The 19072-nt window shown below is 36.3% G+C and overlaps 4 protein-coding genes and 1 pseudogene across 4 annotated transcripts; 3 read left to right on the forward strand and 2 right to left on the reverse strand.

Annotated features, from left to right (window-relative positions):
* Positions 1-1122: 1122 nt before the first annotated feature.
* Positions 1123-2931, forward strand: LOC137572816 (protein Hook homolog 1). Its single transcript, XM_068284657.1, has 4 exons — positions 1123-1561; positions 1618-1827; positions 2143-2423; positions 2490-2931. Exons 1-4 carry the CDS (start codon positions 1289-1291, stop codon positions 2773-2775), a joined length of 1050 nt encoding a protein of 349 aa, XP_068140758.1. The 5' UTR covers positions 1123-1288; the 3' UTR covers positions 2776-2931.
* A 2770-nt stretch (positions 2932-5701) lies between these two features.
* On the forward strand, positions 5702-9564 carry LOC137572995 (short-chain dehydrogenase/reductase family 16C member 6). Its single transcript, XM_068284855.1, has 4 exons — positions 5702-5857; positions 8441-8558; positions 8686-9286; positions 9353-9564. The coding sequence occupies exons 1-4, from the start codon at positions 5702-5704 to the stop codon at positions 9453-9455; spliced, it is 978 nt and encodes a 325-aa protein (XP_068140956.1). The 3' UTR covers positions 9456-9564.
* On the reverse strand, positions 8320-12035 carry LOC137572646 (probable ATP-dependent RNA helicase DHX35). The gene is given in 5 exon segments (XM_068284397.1): positions 8320-9876; positions 9878-11287; positions 11355-11448; positions 11512-11603; positions 11681-12035. Coding segments are annotated over 5 exon segments (2040 nt in total). The 5' UTR covers positions 11810-12035; the 3' UTR covers positions 8320-9561.
* A 1190-nt stretch (positions 12036-13225) lies between these two features.
* Positions 13226-16167, forward strand: LOC137572721 (juvenile hormone esterase-like). The gene is made up of 3 exons (XM_068284510.1): positions 13226-14322; positions 14396-14843; positions 15035-16167. Exons 1-3 carry the CDS (start codon positions 13314-13316, stop codon positions 15279-15281), a joined length of 1704 nt encoding a protein of 567 aa, XP_068140611.1. The 5' UTR covers positions 13226-13313; the 3' UTR covers positions 15282-16167.
* Positions 15353-16465, reverse strand: LOC137572722 (conserved oligomeric Golgi complex subunit 5-like; annotated as a pseudogene).
* Positions 16466-19072: the final 2607 nt, after the last annotated feature.

A 19072-nucleotide genomic window follows, 5' to 3' on the forward strand; every position in this document is an offset into this window, starting at 1 on the left:
AATTTACTTAAAATTCCAACTTATCCAAATCTAATTAATCTAATTACAAAAATTTGCCAATACTTTGGAAAATTCGTTTGGTATTCCAATTCCAGTAAAAAATAATAATATTTATCTTCTTCAAAGAAGCCAACAAAATAAGTTATACAAAAATTCCCCAATATGTGTGAACATGAATATGTACTCTTGGGAAATCTTCATCAAATAAATAGAAATTAAGTCAACCGAAATTCCGAATACAATATGAAATCCAAAATGCCCGAATAACACGAATTAAACATTGCTTAAACGACAACAGCAAAAACAACATAAAATTGTGGTCGAGACATCGATCAAACAAGGCAAACCATATCCCAGCCATCACACAAGAACTAAGAATTAGCCAATCGGATTGGGTTTGCTAGAGAAATCACGCGATATTCGTCCAGTACTTACTTTCCTGGTTTTCCGTAGTGACTAAGTCTTTGAGTTTGACCCTGAGGGGTAGAGGGATGCCACCCCAAACACATACATATACAAAAAGCCGACACGTGCTGGACAAACAGAGGACTACCACATACCTTATATACATACATAGATACATACTACCTGCCGACATATCGATTTTCCGGTTTTGTTTTTGTTTTTACCTGTCGTGCTTAAACTCTTTGAACTTCCTGTGACACGTGTCCTTGACGTTGGCAAATCGTTTCGTTTGGTGCTCGTTCAATGTGAAGGTGAAAATCCCTGTAAATGTGAAATGAATGGACGGATTCCTTTCGACAGGCAGTCATTAAAACTTAATTTTCAGAAATAATAATTATAGATTAAACATCTTTAAAAAGCGAAAACATAACATTGGAAAAACATTCACAACTACTTAAGTACTTACATGAATTGTATAGGGATTTGCTGCAGTCGACCAAGACGAAACTTTTTTGGGTTTGCCAGAAAACCTTGATTCCTTTTGCAATGGTTTACCAGTTGTTTGGGGGTGCGTGCAATTTTCCACTTAACCCCCAATGACCTTGGCCAGTTCTTCGTATTTGTTGTGAAATGGGAATAAGTTAATCCTTGACATAATGAAAACCAAAGTGTACATTGATTTAAATTTCACACAACGATTTGATTTAGTCATGAAAGTTAGCTAGGAAATTTCACTTTTTTTAAGCACACAAACTTAATAACAAGTACATTATATGTCTGGCTATAATATCTAAAAATTGCAGGTTTTCTTTTCTTTTTTTTTTTTTTTAACTAACATTCTACAAATTACAAAAGAAGAGTGGTTTACACATCCTAGGCCAACATGGAGGCGTTCAATACTAAGGGATTGTACCCACCAAATGAGGGTTACACACCACCACCACCACCACAACAACAACAACAAGAACAACTACAACAGGTAATGGGAGCTGGAAACTATTTCCTGGAGCCGCAGATACGTCCAGTAGTATGGCAATCACCACCAGAGACAGCGGCCAGCATGAAGGTCTTCACATCGGTCATGTTAAGTGCTTGGCGCCAGAGACGAGCGGATGTTAGGCAATTACAGAAAGTGGTATATGGGCTTGAGAGAAAAGTAAGTGGGATCCTTTTCAGTTTGTATTTCTAATCTGTATTGTTATTGAATTGTAGTCAATGGAATGCAAAAATGAACTTCATGTTTCTACCACATTAATGCGCGTCGAACAAAAACGTAATAGAGAACTGCAATTGCAATTGAGACAGTCCCGTTTGAGTATCACTGAAGTGCGTTCGTCCTGTGCGAGCCTAACAACATGTGTTTTAACTCTGACAGCTGATAAAATGCATCTACAGCAAGAACTAGATATACGCCAAAAGGAGGTGAGTAATGAGGTAATGTTCCTTTGTATAAGGGGGGTGTCCGCCTGTCCGAATTGTTAAAACAAAACGAAATATTTAAACATCTTGTCTCGACGTACTTAGTATAGAAAAATGAAACAGAAGTTTTTATTTTGTATTTATTTGCATTTGCAATCTCTCCTAAAGTATTATCAAAGGTGAGGTGGGGGTGGAGTCACTAGTCCGTCTCTGGTCTATTTGGCAGGTCAAGTGGGTGACATTGTCGGTCTGGATGCAGTTGTCCAGCAGTTTGAGAAAGGGGAAGCTTTCAATCTAATATAAATTATTGTTTTGTAGCACGAAGAGATGCGAGATGTTGCAAATCGAACAAAAAACAATCTCTTTGATTCACTTATGGAGCAACGCAATCTTCACAACCAATTGGCCAAAGAAAAACAAAATATTGAACATTTGCAGTCCGAGAACAAACAACTTTTAGATGAGGTTATGGGAATACGAAGTATGAATAGTGAATATAAAAAATTAGAGGATAACTATAAACTGGAATTGCAGCAAAAAGATGAAATGCTAAACACATTGCAACAAAATCTTGAGGGGAGACTGCAAGAAATCAATAAGTATTGACCATGAGAACATAATTGATTTGCATTGTCAGCTAATTCGATTTAATTGTTACCTTTTAGCAAAAACAATGAGCTGGACGAGCTACGCGACAAGGAGGGAGAGTTGACCGCTAAAATTGCTGAGCTACTCCAAAAAATTGAGGATCTTCAGTCCTCCTCGCTGTGCAATTTCATAAGTGTTCTTACAAAACCACCAGCCCCCATCAGCAACATCATTGAATTCATTCCATTGGAACAGTATCGACTAGTTTGGGGAAAGTTCCGCGATTATACATCAAACGTTTGGTGTTTGTGCTGCATTTATTTTTTTGCCAAATTCCCTAAAAAGAAGGCTATAAAGCACTAAAGAAAACCCCACACAATACAATATACATACTACATATATGCTAGCTATCTTTTGTATGAAATATTAGTAGGTTTCTTTTCTAAAAATGTGTAATGTAATGTAATAAATTTTTGCAAAAGAATGGGCAAATTGCTCGGCAATGCCGCGTACATGGAAGTGTTCTGAACAGCAAATATATTACGAAAATCCGAAGCTAAGCTACAAAGTTACTTAACCAAGAAATTTTGAAAATGGCTGACTTGGGCAACTGCCGTTGGCTTCAACATCTAGCGGCGCCCCCTCGGCCCTCCGCCCCCAACGCCAATCTATACGCATTCCAATCAGAGATTGATCGAAATTCGCGAGACGGGGCCGGAAGTAGTGGGTTTGTGGGTGGGAAAGCTATCTGCATGACCGTGCGTCTCTTGCCCATACGACCCGTCGTCGATGGGCAAAGGCATCGGAAAGCCAATCGGAAAGCATGTCGCCACAGCAATGCCAGGCAAATTACTGGGAAACAACAGGTGTGTGTGACGGAGGGTCGGCACTGAGCAGATCTGATAAACAGATAGAACTATCCGCATATCGATCAAATGCACAGAGCAATCACAGAATACACTTCCGAGATACAACCAAACGCGGCCCGCATATAAATGTACCATCCGCTGAATAGCAACTTGAGAATTATAAGCGCAAGTGGACGACGAGCAAGCAAAGCAAAACACAACGCAACAGCAACGACGCCAGCAACGGCAACGGGGGTGGGTTTTCGTGTTGTTGTTTGTACTTTGCTGCAATTCGGCTGTGTTTAAAGTTGGAGTTAAAGTTAAAATCGGAAAACAAAACCAACAAAGCAACATGAAACAAAAAAAAAAAAATTAAGAAAAAATATATGTATGTATTTATAATGAAAACAAAAGAAAATTTTTTGTTGCCTGCCTGCCTGCCATGGGATTTGAACCAACGCACAGTGGACAAATTTGCTAAAGTAACCATCGAAAATGTGCAGTTTTCTTACCAACTCAACTTATTATCTTACAATTATTTAAATTAGAATTATATATTTTCAATACTTAAGAGAAATGCTTATTCCAAGAGAACGCAAAAAACATGGTCTAATTTTGGCGACCATTCACAATCCATCGCAACAAAAATCCTTGGTTGATTTCATTTAAAAGTCAAAGGCCAGTAAGTAAGATTATTTATCCTGCATCCTTTAATAAAATTAAATGAAAAAATTCGCTGTTTTTACAGATGCAAATACTTTCTTATGGTTGGGTGGTTCTGACCTGGCCATGAAAACTCATAATTCATATTTTTTTTACTGGGTAAACAGTGGCGAAGCGTTTACCTATTCCAATTGGGCTCCAACATTAACTGAGTTGGTTGTAGTCAAAGGAATTGCTAGGAATTATGTTTTGGAGCCCTTGCAGCCCTTCCCAGTTTTATTGTTACATGTTCTAAATTCTTTTTCTGTTACTCAATTCGCAATTTCGTTTTCTTTTTTTGCCCAAAAGGAATGGCTTTTGCAACCCAATTGTATGTGTGCATCCATATACATATGTATGTATGTATGTATGTACATAAATCCGTCAGCGATTGCCATGCCCAAACTTCATCCCGATAGCCCTTAGCTCTGAAAAAAACGCATATGAAACGCCTCCTTGTGTGCATAACAAACATCTGACCAATTTTACAATATCCTCTGCAAGGGTATAAAAAAAAAAAACAACAGAAAACTACACGCTTTTTGGCAAATAACAAAAAAACTTAAAACGTAAATTTAGAAAATAAATGAATAATATCCGAAACATTTTCAACAACGTTATATGTGTTACTACAAACGGTGAAAACATATTGAGCATTTCATAATTGAAAATTTTTTCAATTTATAATAAACGGAAAAACTCAAAATTGTAAGTCGGCCAAAATGGTTTAAAGTTGGATGGCATCAAAGTCTTCTTGGCAATCTTCAGGGCTAAAACATATTAAATTCGCCTAAAAGTACGCCAAGTATTTATACTTTGTCAAGTTAATGCATTTAAATTTGGTTTAAACGTTTGGAGACTGCAAGCCAAAGACATTTTTCGCAGGGCCGAATGTAAAAATTGTTTTTGACTTCTTACCACAATTCGCTGAAGCGATTTTTCTTGTGTGTGGCCCTTCTACAGGTAAATTTCAGCCGTATTTCTACATAAATATAATGTACACGAATGCTTAGTTCTGCGACACTTCTGTAAAAACTTAAATAATAATGTGAAGAAAAGTAAACTAAAACTTGGCACTTAGTAAAGTAAAGTTATTGATCTCATAGATACTTACATATTTTACTCCGCTCATCAAAGTAATTAATCCCATATTTACATTCGCTTCAAAACAATGCTATTCAAATGATCAAATAAAAGAAAAAAAAAAAAAAAAGAAAAACTGGTTAGTGAAGCTTCTCTGTAGCACAAATTCGGTCAAAACTAGTCAAAGCCAACGCATAAGAAAGTCTATGCTTGTCTATGATTTAGCTTTTCTACAATTTCTGCGGTCACGATTTTGGTCTCTTGGCTCTTTTATTGTTTGTGAATCTTTTGACCAGGCGCCCACAAAGAAATCAAGCAAAATAGAAAGAGTTCCCCGTAGAGCCAAACCCTGAGGTTCATTTCAGTCTGTGTTGTGACTTCAGCCCGTTCGGACGTTGAGATTCGCGGCAAAAAAACAAAACGTGGCTTGGCAAAAAGTGTAGAGAAATTCAAGTGAATTACATTTCAAATACAGAGAGTGAAGAGTAAAGTGAACAATATCATTATTTTCTTATGCAAATCACATAGCCTTCCATAAAAGCTATAAAATTTGTGCCAAGTGTCTTAAACAGCAATTCCATTCTGCGCATGCGCAGAGCATACAAAATAGAAACCGTCTCTCGAGTCTCGCACGTGTAGCTTAACGATCTACAATTATGACCGCCTCACCTGGACTTCTCCACATGGATCAGCCTCTGCGTGCTTTCTATCAGTTTTTCTTGGATTTACTAATATTCACATTTAAATCCCTGTTTTACATACTGGAATCGTTATACCATACGATATTACCACAACGCTTTAGAAAGTTGAAGGTATAAATATATGTTTATGTTTATATAAAACAAAGAAAACTCACTCAACTATGGAAATTACTTTAAACACAAATTCATGTTTCTATATAAGCATAAATTAGGGCTAACTATTGCCATTGATCATGAACTGTTTGACTTTCAAGATCTAATGAACGTTGTGCCATTTTTTCATCTACCTTGTCACCCCATCCATCAAAATTTAAAAACCCAGGCATTTATTTTTAATTGTGTAATCAAGGAGACAAAAAAAAAAAAAAACTGACAACCAACGCTAAAATCACAAGTATCTCTATGTGGGCTACTGCCAGAAGGCGTCTTTTTTTCAGTTGAGTTTTGTTTTTGCTTTTTTTTTTTGGCAATAATTTTAAAAACTTTAATGAGCCACACGAGCTAGAGTTTGACTTTTGTCTTGTTTTTTTCCCCCTAAATTTTTGTAGTAATAAAAACATAAAAAAGAAAAAAAATTGGAAATCAGCAATCAACCTATGAAAACAAAAACTTCATTGAATTGAAAACCAACGGCAATCAAATTAAATAAATATAATAGAAATACAAAATGTTTGCATTTTGAATTACAAAACAGTTTTTCCATATGTACATCTTGTAAACATTTTATTTTATACGCATATATAATTTTTATATGTATATCTTTTAATTTCTTACAATTTTTTTCTGGGACATTTGATGAAAAAGATGAACTATTAACTATCACTACACATTAGTAGGTCTTAGTTCAGATATTGGTTGTGATCATCCAGAATTGGAAACAATATAAGACCAGTTTTGTAGCCTCGTTGACCAAAAACAAATCTTTCAAAGAACGCCTTTCAAGAAACCATACTATATTTGTTTAAAAGATTCATCTATAACCCAAATCAAATAAAATTTAAAATTGTAAAAAAATAGTACATCGCGATGGATTTTACTATCCCCCTTAAAACATCATTCTGACTGATTTCCTTGACCTATAAATAAACCAATTTCCCTCGAAAGGGAAAGGGTCACTTACATTTTGGCAGTTAACTTTCCAATCCAATTTGTTTTTATTTTTGTTTCATTTCCCATGTTACAGTTGTAAACTTTTCGTGATTTTTAATGAACTTTGCGTAAACAATGTTGCTGACAAAAGATCAGCGTTGTTTTGATACGGCTCGATGGGTCTCACACTAAGCAATTCGTTCACACGTTTGTCCGGATTGTCCATGGATGGTCAATAGTTTATGAATGAGGGGAATGAATGCTGGCTTTTTTATTTGCTCATACTGTTTGCTGTTTGTTCGAAGACGTCATTTATAATGTGGTTTATGGATAGTACTTAAGCTACCGCCCAAACACTTGAAACTCTGCAAATATTTATAAATATTTTGCATGGAATACATTTTGAGGATTTCAATTAGTCGATGAGCCCATGAGATGATTATGACATTGAAATTTAGTTAACAATAAAGTTAATGAATTTATATGTATACCTATTTATGTACAATGGTTATTGATCCAAGAAATAATTTCCCTCAAGTGTGACAGACAAGTTTTCCGGTATGCGTTGCTCTTTTTCATTTGTCACGCTTCGCAGGGAAAACTTAATGATAGCATCTGGATCTGGCTAACTATATATGTACATACAAACATTTATTTCAGGAAAAACATAAATTATACCCTGCTCGATCGATTCATGAAACTAATATGCTCTCTGCTCAACACTGAAGGGGCTAAATATCTTGAACTTGATTGAACTTTATGTTATTGTTGGTCTTGGATCCCCAACACAGAAATGGCAAAAGTTTTGCCACATCCAAATATTTTTTATGATTGTCCAACATCGTTATGTTGCAATTTTGGTTTTCATTTTTGGCAGGGGAAATAATTATAAAAAGCATACCAACACATACATGTGTATATACATTGTCATATCTACTGCTATTATTATGTATATGAATGCAAAATAGTTACATTTGGATTAGACCTTGTTGCAGATGTTGGATAAATGTGTGTGCGTGTGTGTGTGTGTTAACACAACGGAAAGTAAAAGTGTAATAAAAATATCTTCAACACTCAGGGCTTTACCTGTGACTAGCAATTTAAAAGACGTTTTATATAATTGCTAAAAAATAGATACATTTTTCTTGGCTACATTTTGAGAAATGTATGGATCAATACGCCTATTCAAATGAATAATACAAGTAAGGCCCTTTACCTATCATTTTCAAGATTGATCTAATACTTCCATCAAGAAGGTATTATAGTACTTTCGGTTCAAAACTATATAGTGTCAGCTGTGTGCTTGCTTAACTTCTTTATCTATTTATAGTTTCTGTTTTTAAGTATCACCAACTGAGGTGCGCTTCAAAAATGCAGACAGATTTGAAACCAGTTTAGCCCAATAAATGTAACACATATTTACAAATGTAAATTTGATGTCAACAACTTTGGTTCGTAACAAAGATTACAAAACGATATTTGAATATGTTTAACATAAGTTACTAGTTATATGTATGTATTTTTGTTTTAACTTTATAATATAAAGCTTATACAATACTTAGGATCTGATATTTTCTATCTAAATCTATATTATATAATTTTCAGAACGTATCGGGTCAGGTGGTGCTTATAACTGGTGGCGGAGGCGGAGTTGGACGTTTGATAGCTCTGAATTTTGCTCGGCTGGAGGCACGAATTGTCATCTGGGATATCAATCAAGAAGGTAATTCACATAGTAATGCTAATTGCTCTTAGGAAGTTCCTTAACCCCTATTAGCATTAGGTGAAAGTTGTTACATTTTACAATTTAATTAACCAAGCGTTAAAAATATTCCATTTGTTGTCATTAGCTATCAAGACGACGTCGGATTTGTTGGCCAAACACGGTTATAATTACTGCAAAGGTTATGTGGTGGATATATCTGACCGAGAGCAGATCTATCAGAGAGCCGCCCAGGTTATTGAAGATGTAGGTCACGTGGATATATTAATAAATAATGCTGGCATCGTTTCCTGCAAACCATTTTGGGAGCAACACGACCGTGTCATACAGAATACGTACAACATAAATATCATATCGCACTATTGGACGGTCAAAGCCTTTCTGCCGCATATGATGAGTGTGAATCGCGGCCATATTGTCACAGTGGGATCGGTTACGGGTATGCTGGGAACATATGGTTGCAGTGATTACGCAGCCACAAAATATGCCTGTATTGGTTTCCATGAGAGTCTACTGACTGATCTCAAGGCCCATGGATATGACCAAATACAGATGAGCTTAATTTGTCCATACTACATCAATACAGGCATGTTTGCTGGCGTACGGCCACGGATGGTGCCCATGCTGGAACCTCAATATGTGGCCGATCGCATTGAGCAGGCGGTGCGTTGCAATGAAGTTTGGTGTGTGCTTCCCAATTCCATACGGCTATTGACTCCACTGAAATGGTAATTAGAATTTCACCAAAGTTTAGAGACTTCATTGATCTATGATTTTTGCTTTTTTAATTCCAGTTTATTGCCAGCCAAGATGTGCTGGGAGCTGATGTCCCGTGTAATACGTGGCCCAGAGTCCATGATGTTGTTTCAGGGGCGAGGACGTGTAGCTGCTGGCTAAACGAGCCTCACTGAACTTCCATTTTCCATTTGAAAATTAGTTTTTAACTTAATTTTAAAGTCTTTTAACTATGTGGATAAGAGTTAATTAAATGTTGAAATTCATGCTAGTCCCTCACAGTGGTCTGTTGATAGTAATGTGGAGCCACTTCCGTTAGCCATTCCTTTTTAATTACCGTCAATAGATTCATAAACAATTTGGTCGTCTGCAACAGCTCGCCGTAGACCACATATTGAGCCTGGGGCAAGGTATACAATGTAGAATTGGGATGTATTGCCAGTTCTGTGCCACTACTGATTTGCCTATAGACACCCGAATGATGCAAATAGGCTACTTGAGTGAAAAATCCAGCTGTTATACATTTGCATACCATTTCCACATCTCCTTTGCAAGAGAAAATGGGTATGCCATACTTTTTTCTGGGCTAAGCGAATTAGCTGTTCCCTTAATTCGCAGGCACGCTTCAGATTGCGATAAATCAAATAATATTGACCACAGAACTCCTTGGTCATGCCTTCCTCCACAAACGCAGTATAGACATTAAGCATTGTAATGAGATCTCCTTCGGCCACTTCGAAATGTCGATGGGCAATGCGTCCACTCTGTTGGGCAGCCGCCGAGGGGGGCCGCGAAAATATTGAGTGAACTTGGAGCATTGCTATGATGGTAATAATCTCTTCGGAGCAACCCATTTGGCCGGATATGTATAGCATTTTTGATATCATGGTTGTGAATGGGAGTTCTGCCATAAGGTAACCAACAGGCTTGGTTAACTGACCTTGCTCATCAATTGAATCGAGGGCATACAATGTTTCTAATGACGCCAATAGATTTTTCGCAGGTGGCGGTGAGGGAAAATCAAAACGTAAGACATTTCCAATGCCTAGAGCTTTCAACTGAAGTACAACTCCACTCATTTCACTGCGTCGCATCTCAGGCGGTTGACGTGCAGCCAGGCCCTCATAATCCTCTTTTGTAAACAATCTGTAAACCTTTCCCGGGCGCATACGGCCAGCACGTCCAGCTCGCTGCACAGCTGATGCCTTGCTAACCGGTACTACAACCAAGCTATCACTGCACGTCGTTGAATTGTACCATTTGACCTTGACATAGCCACAATCGATCACATAAACAATACCGGGAATCGTTATAGATGTCTCTGCTATATTGGTGGCCACGACAACTTTGCGCACTCCCTTGGGAGGAGTAAAGAAAACTGCCAATTGATCTGTGCTACTCATACTGCCATACATGGGCAAAACTTTAAGATTGTTTTGATCTGAGATTGCTATATATTCTTTGAGTAAATCTATAGCTTCCAAAACTTCCTCTTGACCAGTCAGAAATGCTAAAATATCTCCAGGTGGCTCTCGCTGATGCAATTTCCATATAGTTTCAACGGTTTCCTTAACATAATCCGCACAGGGCTCGTTTAGATAAAAATTGCTTACTGGATGCATGCGTCCCTCAATGGTAAGCTTAACACTTACTTCTTTGGCTGCTCCTGGCCAGTTAAAGAACTCGCTAAAGAAACTGGCATCAATTGTGGCTGAGCTTATAATCAATTTTAAATCATTGCGCTTTTTAAGAATTTTTTTCAACAAACCCAAGACCATATCAGTGAGCATGTTTCGCTCATGTGCCTCATCAACTATGATCACACCGTATTGAGTTAGCAATGGATCTCCTAGTAGTTCACGCAACAGTATTCCCTCAGTCATGAATTTTATTTTTGTGTCTGTGGAGATGCGTTCCAGGAAGCGCACCACATATCCCACTGTGTCACCGACAAGTTCACCACGTTCCTGAGCCACACGATTGGCCAAAGTGACCTAAAAGAGTCAAAAGCATATACATAATAAAGTCATGAGATTAGGCTTAGCAAAGCGAATACCTTACCGTTGATACTCGTCTTGGCTCCGTTATACCAATTAATCCCTTTGTGTGCCAACCGTATTCATACAAATATTGTGGTACTTGAGTGCTTTTTCCACTGCAACAACAACAACATAAATACTTTGAATGTAAACTAAGGTAACCTAATGGTTTAAATTACCTGCCCGTCTCTCCGACTAATATGACTACCCGATATTGCTCTAGACAATAAAGAATTTGATCTCGATACTGGCGAATAGGCAATTTTTCGCGCTGAATAAACAATTTTATACAAAACACACTTTTATGTATAGTTCATACATATATAAATAATAGGATTGTTTTTTTACCTGCTCCACAATTCCCAGATTGTGATTGGAATTGAAAACAAATGTAGAAGCTTGCTGATCACTTCCCACGTTATCCGATATGGCATCATCTGTATCTGGCTTAATGAATTTTGGCTTAAATGTAGCCATTTCTAAATATAAATAAAATATAAATTTCAGCTGCCGGGGTTTATTTACGTTTTGCTTTTAGTTATGGAACTGGCTTCGATAGCCAAACTACAAATTATCGATTTATTTTAAGTGTTGCCATGCCATCGAACAATATTTTTAGCTGAATTTTGAGCGCGGTGTTTAAAATATATTGTAGAGGTAGCTGAAATTGTATTTCATTTGATTGTGAAAATTGTGCAACTAAAAAATATAGAAATTAAAACTAAAACCTTGCATAAAAAGTTCAAATAATAAAGATCGGTAAATGTTTACTATTACTACTCGAGATTTCAGTGTTGAAAAGTGGAAAAATCGGGTAAAGCTAGATTTCAGTGTTGTCAAACGCTATTTTTATTTGCCGCGCTGTTTGACTGCCCTGGTAGCCAAAAATTTTAATCTAAACTCAAAAGTCGAGGAGCAGAGCAGCCGAATATTGTATTCTAAACTATATTTGTTCTATAAAATCAAGAAATATTGTAAACTCAACAATATTTTCGTTTGTTGAGAATAGTGCGAACAAAAGATTCAAAAAGCCCGCGTATTCGAGTATCCAAAATTCGGCATTTGGCAACACCATCTCAAAATTGAACAGCTTTTTTTAGCCGGAAACAGCTACTTTTAGCTATAGTCCCGCTAAAAATATGAATTTTCTTTTGTTAATTACTCAAAAACTACGAAATAAATCGCCAAGGCGCACCTGAGGTCGTGCTCGTGCAATTTTTCTCTTTCGCTTGATACCAAAATTATGTAGTTTAAGCGCGTTTTGGGCCCGAGTAGTAATAGTAAACATTTACCGCTAAAAGTAGCTGTTTCCGGCTAAAAAAAGCTGTTCAATTTTGAGATGGTGTTGCCAAATGCCGAATTTTGGATTCTCGAATACGCGGGCTTTTTGAATCTTTTGTTAGCACTATTCTCAACAAACAAAAATATTGTTGAGTTTACAATATTTCTTGATTTTATAGAACAAATATAGTTTAGAATACAATATTCGGCTGCCCGAGCAGCCGAATATTCCTCGACTTTAGAGTTTAGATTAAAATATTTGGCTACCAGGGCAGTCAAACAGCGCGCCAAATAAAAAATACCGTTTGACAACACTGAAATCTAGCTTTACCCGATTTTTCCACTTTTCAACACTGAAATCTCGAGTAGTAATAGTAAACATTTACCGTATCGTATGTTTAAATTTTGGTTTATTCAGACTTTTATACTATGACACACAACTTTTTTCAAGTGGCCATCGTGATGACTACATTTCAAAAACCAGAATCGTTATATTTTAATATTTTAATAGTTTGAGTTAATCGAAACACTTTAGGCGATAAACGCTATCAACAATTGTAGTATAAATATTGCTATATATGTATATAGATTAGAGCAGAGTCTCGTGAGTACTACAGTTTCTTTCGTGGGGGTGTCTACTACTAATTCATGGAGCATTGACAAATTCAAGTTGATATTTAAAAAACCAAGAGTGAATAAAATGCTTGTGACATATTTCATCGCGTTCATAATCCTGCTTAGTCAGGATACAGTTTTCAATTTGTGTTCTGCCCAAACTGGGCCAGTAGTTAATACTACACTTGGCCGTATTGAAGGCACCATAATGAAAAGTTTTCAAAACAAAAGCATATATGCGTTTCGTGGAATCCCATATGCCCAGCCACCAATTGGAAATCTAAGATTCGCTGCCCCAGAACCCATTCAGCAATTTGAATATGAAATTTTTCAAGCCACTGCTGATTCAGCAGTATGTCCACAACCACTTCCATACTTCAATATGGATGAAGATTGCCTAACATTAAATGTTTTTACAAAGAATTTTGATGCCAAATTACCAGTTATTGTCTATATACATGGTGGGTCTAATATTATAGGCACTGGCAACAGTATTTATGGAGGAGGACCTCAATATTTAATGGATCATGATGTTGTCTATGTCGCTTTTAATTATCGATTGGGTGCTTTGGGTTATCTAAGAACCTCTGGTGATAATGTCAAAGGCAATTTCGGTTATTTGGATCAATTGTTGGTTCTAAAATGGGTTAACGAGCATATAGCTAATTTTGGTGGTGATCCCGATAATGTGACCATTATGGGAATGAGTGCCGGCGCAATGGCTGTCAGTCTACACTTGGCTTCGCCATTATCGAAAAATTTATTCCATCGTGCCATACTGATGAGTGGTTCGGCAACAAATCATTATGCCAATGATAATGCACATTGGACACGAAAATTGGCCAGAGAAATCTCGTGTCCCGCTTATGATCCTGTAGATGTAGTCGAATGTTTGCGTGGTGTTTCCTGGAAGAAAATAATTAAGATTTGTGGTAGATGGGAGCCTTACAGTTTTGTTAATCTGAAATGGATATATGAAATTGATGATTATTTTATGCCCGAACATCCTACGGCTCTTATAGAAAAGGGAGAATTTAATCGTGTCCCACTTTTAGTTTCATTTACGGAAAATGAACTCGACTATTCAGTAAACTGTAAGTGCTATATAAATATGTAGACATTAAACAAAATAATTTAATAGGAATTTTTCTTTTTCTTTAACTTTAGATCATTTGGATAATCCGCGACTACTTGATGATTTTAATGTTAATTTTGTTGAATATGCCCCCGAAATGTTTACGTTTGACTATAATTTGACAAGGAGTCAAAAGATAAAGGACTTCTATTTAGACGACAATCTGACACAATTCAATAATGAAAATATTGAAGATTTGGGAAGAATCTTTTCGGATGCCATTTTGGGACATGGTATTTATCGTCTTGTGCAATTGGCTAGAAAATATACCGATGTCTATTACACTCGGATTGATTATGTCGGTCAGTCGATAAAGTCGACGGCTCCTTTAACGGAGCATAATGTCTACAAGGGCGTGGCACATAGTGATGATTTGCAATATGTTATGCCCGCTTTTCTTAAATTGATGCCAACAAACGGTTCCGATGTATTCATGATGGAACGTATTACAGAATGGTTTACCAATTTCGCCAAAACTGGGTAAGATCCAATAAAAGATATTTGCAATAATGTAGGACTTCGCACAGTAATCTACACAATTAAAACGTAAAGCAATTCACAATTTTCGGAAAAAAATTGTGGTGTTTGACGGATTTTCACTCTTGTTCCAACTTCGACGTTGGGGAGGCATTTCCTTATTATATTTATTTAAAACTTTTTTCCTCCTTCAGATCACCAGTATCGAGTTCTGAGAACTGGCCACCATGTAATTCTACAGTGATGAATCTTCTTTACAATGATGTCAACACCACATTGGGTCTACCAGCCTATACGGATCGTTATGAACTCTGGGATGAGCTCTTTCCCACGCCGGGCAGTGCAAAAGGGGGTGCAATTAATTTAAGTGGCAGCCAACTTAGCGTATTTATGATTGCCATAGCAACAGGCGTGACCTCTTGGCTAATGTCAATTAATTAACCGATGTTTCCTTTACAATAGACTTTACATTACTTGGGATATTGGGTATTGATAGTTCATTATTTGGGATATTAAGCTTTGATTAATGTATATTTAAGTGGAAATAGTTTTAACATAAATACATACATGATTATACAATTGCCTTTAAGGCCTGTTCGAAATAATCGACCATCATCGGGTAGACTTCATCATATTGCTGAATATTTTTACGTCTGGCATTATCTCTATATCTTTGTAATGCTCCCGATATTAATTCTAATTTTTCCCGTTCCGCTGTGTGACCATCTAACCATTCAACAAGGCGTTCATTTGACCAATTTGCTGTGGTATGTGGTGATTGCAAGTCAGACCCGGCATGACCAAAAAGTAAAAGAAGCACAATGTAACTGGGTACTAGAGAGTCTTCGCCAACTGTTTGCTTGATCAACTCATCAGGTGTTTGAACAATTAGCAAGGACATGGCACGCAAAAGTCGTGAGGGCTTGCCAAGCTCAGAAAGACTTTGGCAAATCGGTTTAAGCGCCAACTCCATGTGCTGGCAATCCTGTTTAAGGCGTTGCCTTCCCGCGCCACTCACCGGACGAAGGATGCAAACATTGTGTAAAAAGAGTTCAATACATCTTTTAGCCAACTCATGGCCGCATTTGTTGGTCATTTGTTTGTCATCAAACAGGTCAATGTGATGTGCCCAAGAGCGACTAATGAATTCCTAAAAAAGAGATAGATTATACAAATTGTTTCAACTTTAGTATAAAAGAAAGCCCCTGTGTTGGGAGTACCTGTAGTTCTTTCATGTACATTGAGGAACCCGTAGTAGATAATCTTTCTGTATTAGGACCCGGCTCTCTATGCATACTTAATAAAATTATATAATTGTTATAGTGGATTCCATTATTTGTTGAAGTTCAGCTCTGTAGCTCTTATGGTCTAGGAGGAGTTTTCGTTGATCCAGACGGACAGACATGGCTATTTGAACTCGTCTCGTCGTGCTTATCAAGAATATATATACTTTCTATGGGCGGAAATGCTTCTTTCTATGCGTTGCACACTTCTGACCAAAATGAATATACCCTTTTTGCAAGGGTATAACAATATAGAAATTAAAACTAAAACCTTGCATAATAAGTTCAAAGAATAAAGATCATTGTACACTATTTTTAACTCTGATCAGTTTTCCTTTCTGTATTATGCAATCAGTACTCGAACAAATAACATTGGGATATGCCTATTGTTAAATCAACCAAAGGAAACACATTTTTACTTATCACTTACAATGAAATCGTATCGTATGTTTAAATTTTGGTTTATTCAGACTTTTATACTATGACACACAACTTTTTTCAAGTGGGCATCGTGATGACTACTCTTCAATAACCAGAATCGTTATATTGTAATAGTTTTGATTTGATAAATTAAGTACAAACACTTGTAGCTTTCATACCACATCTGGCACGATAAGATAAGTGCAAACCACACCTGCTTTCATACCACATCTGGCACAATAAGATAAGTGCAAACCACACTTGGATTTAATCTGACTTCTCTTTTAATTTTGTCAATATAAAAATGACTAGCAATTAACTTTTAACCCTCTACTTCCCAAGACCGCCTGCAGGCGGGCTAACTTCATTGTATTTCATGTATTTTGGGGAATCCCAAATATTTATTTTGAAGCTGCTAGAAGCATTCAATTGCCGAGTTTAGCGAAAATCACAGAAAATAATTATTTGGTGCGAAGAGTCAAAATCAAAAATAAAAAATAAATAATTTACTCCCATATCTCAATTTAAAACTTACTAGCATAGGATCTGCTTTGGCCATTGACCCGAGATCAGAAGCGTTTAAAAAGATACTATGGCGTCAAAAAAATCTTGTTCTGGATAAATCGTCGATCAAATTTTGTGATCTTGGTGCGTCTTCAAACATAGTAATTCGACTGTCCAGTATAGTGCCTAAATTCAAAAACCACATAATGATTTTTGAAAATTTTTTTTTTTTGGCTACCACTACTTGTTTATCTGCGATCACTTGGAATTTATTCTTTAGGGACAATACGCTCAAATCGGATTGCAAGATACCAACAGATAATCTTTTAAAGAAACTTCCACGTGGGTACTCTACGGAATTATGTGGCTTAGCAGCAAATGTTGACATTTCATTAACGGTATGGAAGGACAATAAGTCAGTCCGCCTTGCATTCAGCTACATATGTTGGCATTAAGCCATTTCAAAATGAAGTGCCTTCAAAAACCACTGTCACACGATTTGTGCGCTCAGAAATACATACATAGATGGACTCATAGGTCGATACAAAATTTCTTGGAAAACTTTAAAGTATACAAATCGTAAATGCTTATATATTGTTTCACAAAATTAACAAGACGGACCCCAAAGATCCGAATATATACTGCCAAATTTTCGAATACAAGTTGCAAAAGTGCTTTGTACATCAAAAAACGATGTCAAAGCTCCTGGACGTCCTCTCGCAAATTCTTAGAAAAAAGGTTACGGAAAAAAGACTTTTTTACCGCCTGATGAAATTCACTTCGATGGAATTGAACATTTTCCTGAATATTTGCACGAATCAACGGCAAGAAGACTTGTAAAAATACAGGATGCCCCTCCGAGACGCAGGTTATATGCCGAAAATGTAATATTAGTCTTTGCTTATCGATGCAAAAAAATTATTTCTTTGATTTTATAAAGTCCTATTTATTTTATAAAAATGATAGTAATTAGTGTTGACGACAAATATTTTATTTTTAAGTATGCCATCTAGTGCGTCTGTCTTGGTTGAACGTCACCGGAAGAAGAGAGCGAAAACTTTCAGTGCGGCACCACGGCCGATACCGATATTTTCCATAGGCGAATTAATACTAACAAACGATACTTAAATACTAACAATCGAGACTTAAATACTAACAATCGAGGCTTAGAAATACTGACCGCGATATATGTGTAGATAGCAAAAATTAATCGAACAGAACTTAAATAAATGACATCTTTCATCACAAATAAACTAAACTTATCTTTATATTTATATTTATAAATATGCATATTCTCGAATATTTGTGCTCTAATTTTGAAGTTTTTCATAAATAATAAACAACAGCCCAAAAAACTATGCACTAAAAATTTTTTTGGCAATGTTTCCCAAGACCGCCTCTAGGGGGGTTAGGATTTGACCCAGTATATCCTAAATCTCTAGGAACCAAAAATTTTTCCAGAACAAATATTTTTTTTTTTTACCCGTAACCAGTGCAAAAATAATTTTTTTTTTTAAACAAAAATTTGGGAAGTAGAGGGTTAAGTCACCGCCACAAATATTGCTTTGAAAAATAAACATATTAACTACAGTTTATTTTATAATTTTGTAAGATTTACGAAAATTAGCACATTTATTTTAAGGTCAACTGATTTTAACAACAATAAAATAAAACTATGAAAGAAGCTAACATCGGCTATGCCGAAGTTTATATACCCTCGTAGTCCTTGACAATAATATTTTTACATGTTCAAAATTTGTTTTCTGCAACTTAATTCATCAATATACAAACGAAAGAATTTTACTCTTCATGCTACAATATGTTCTTCTTCTTCTCTCATAAATTTCATGGGGATACTCCAATTTTTATGAATATGTTTGTTGTGGAGCTATATGATATAGTGGTCCGATCCTGACTATTTTCATACTTTATCTTACCTGTGTAATAAAAATCCGCCAAAAAAATTCCATCGCGATAGCTCTTACGATGGCTGAGTAAAATGCATACGCACCGACGGACGGACGG

Source organism: Drosophila tropicalis, unplaced genomic scaffold, assembly GCF_018151085.1.
Source record: "Drosophila tropicalis isolate 14030-0801.00 unplaced genomic scaffold, ASM1815108v1 contig_393, whole genome shotgun sequence".
In the NCBI taxonomy this organism is placed as follows: Eukaryota; Metazoa; Arthropoda; class Insecta; order Diptera; family Drosophilidae; genus Drosophila; species Drosophila tropicalis.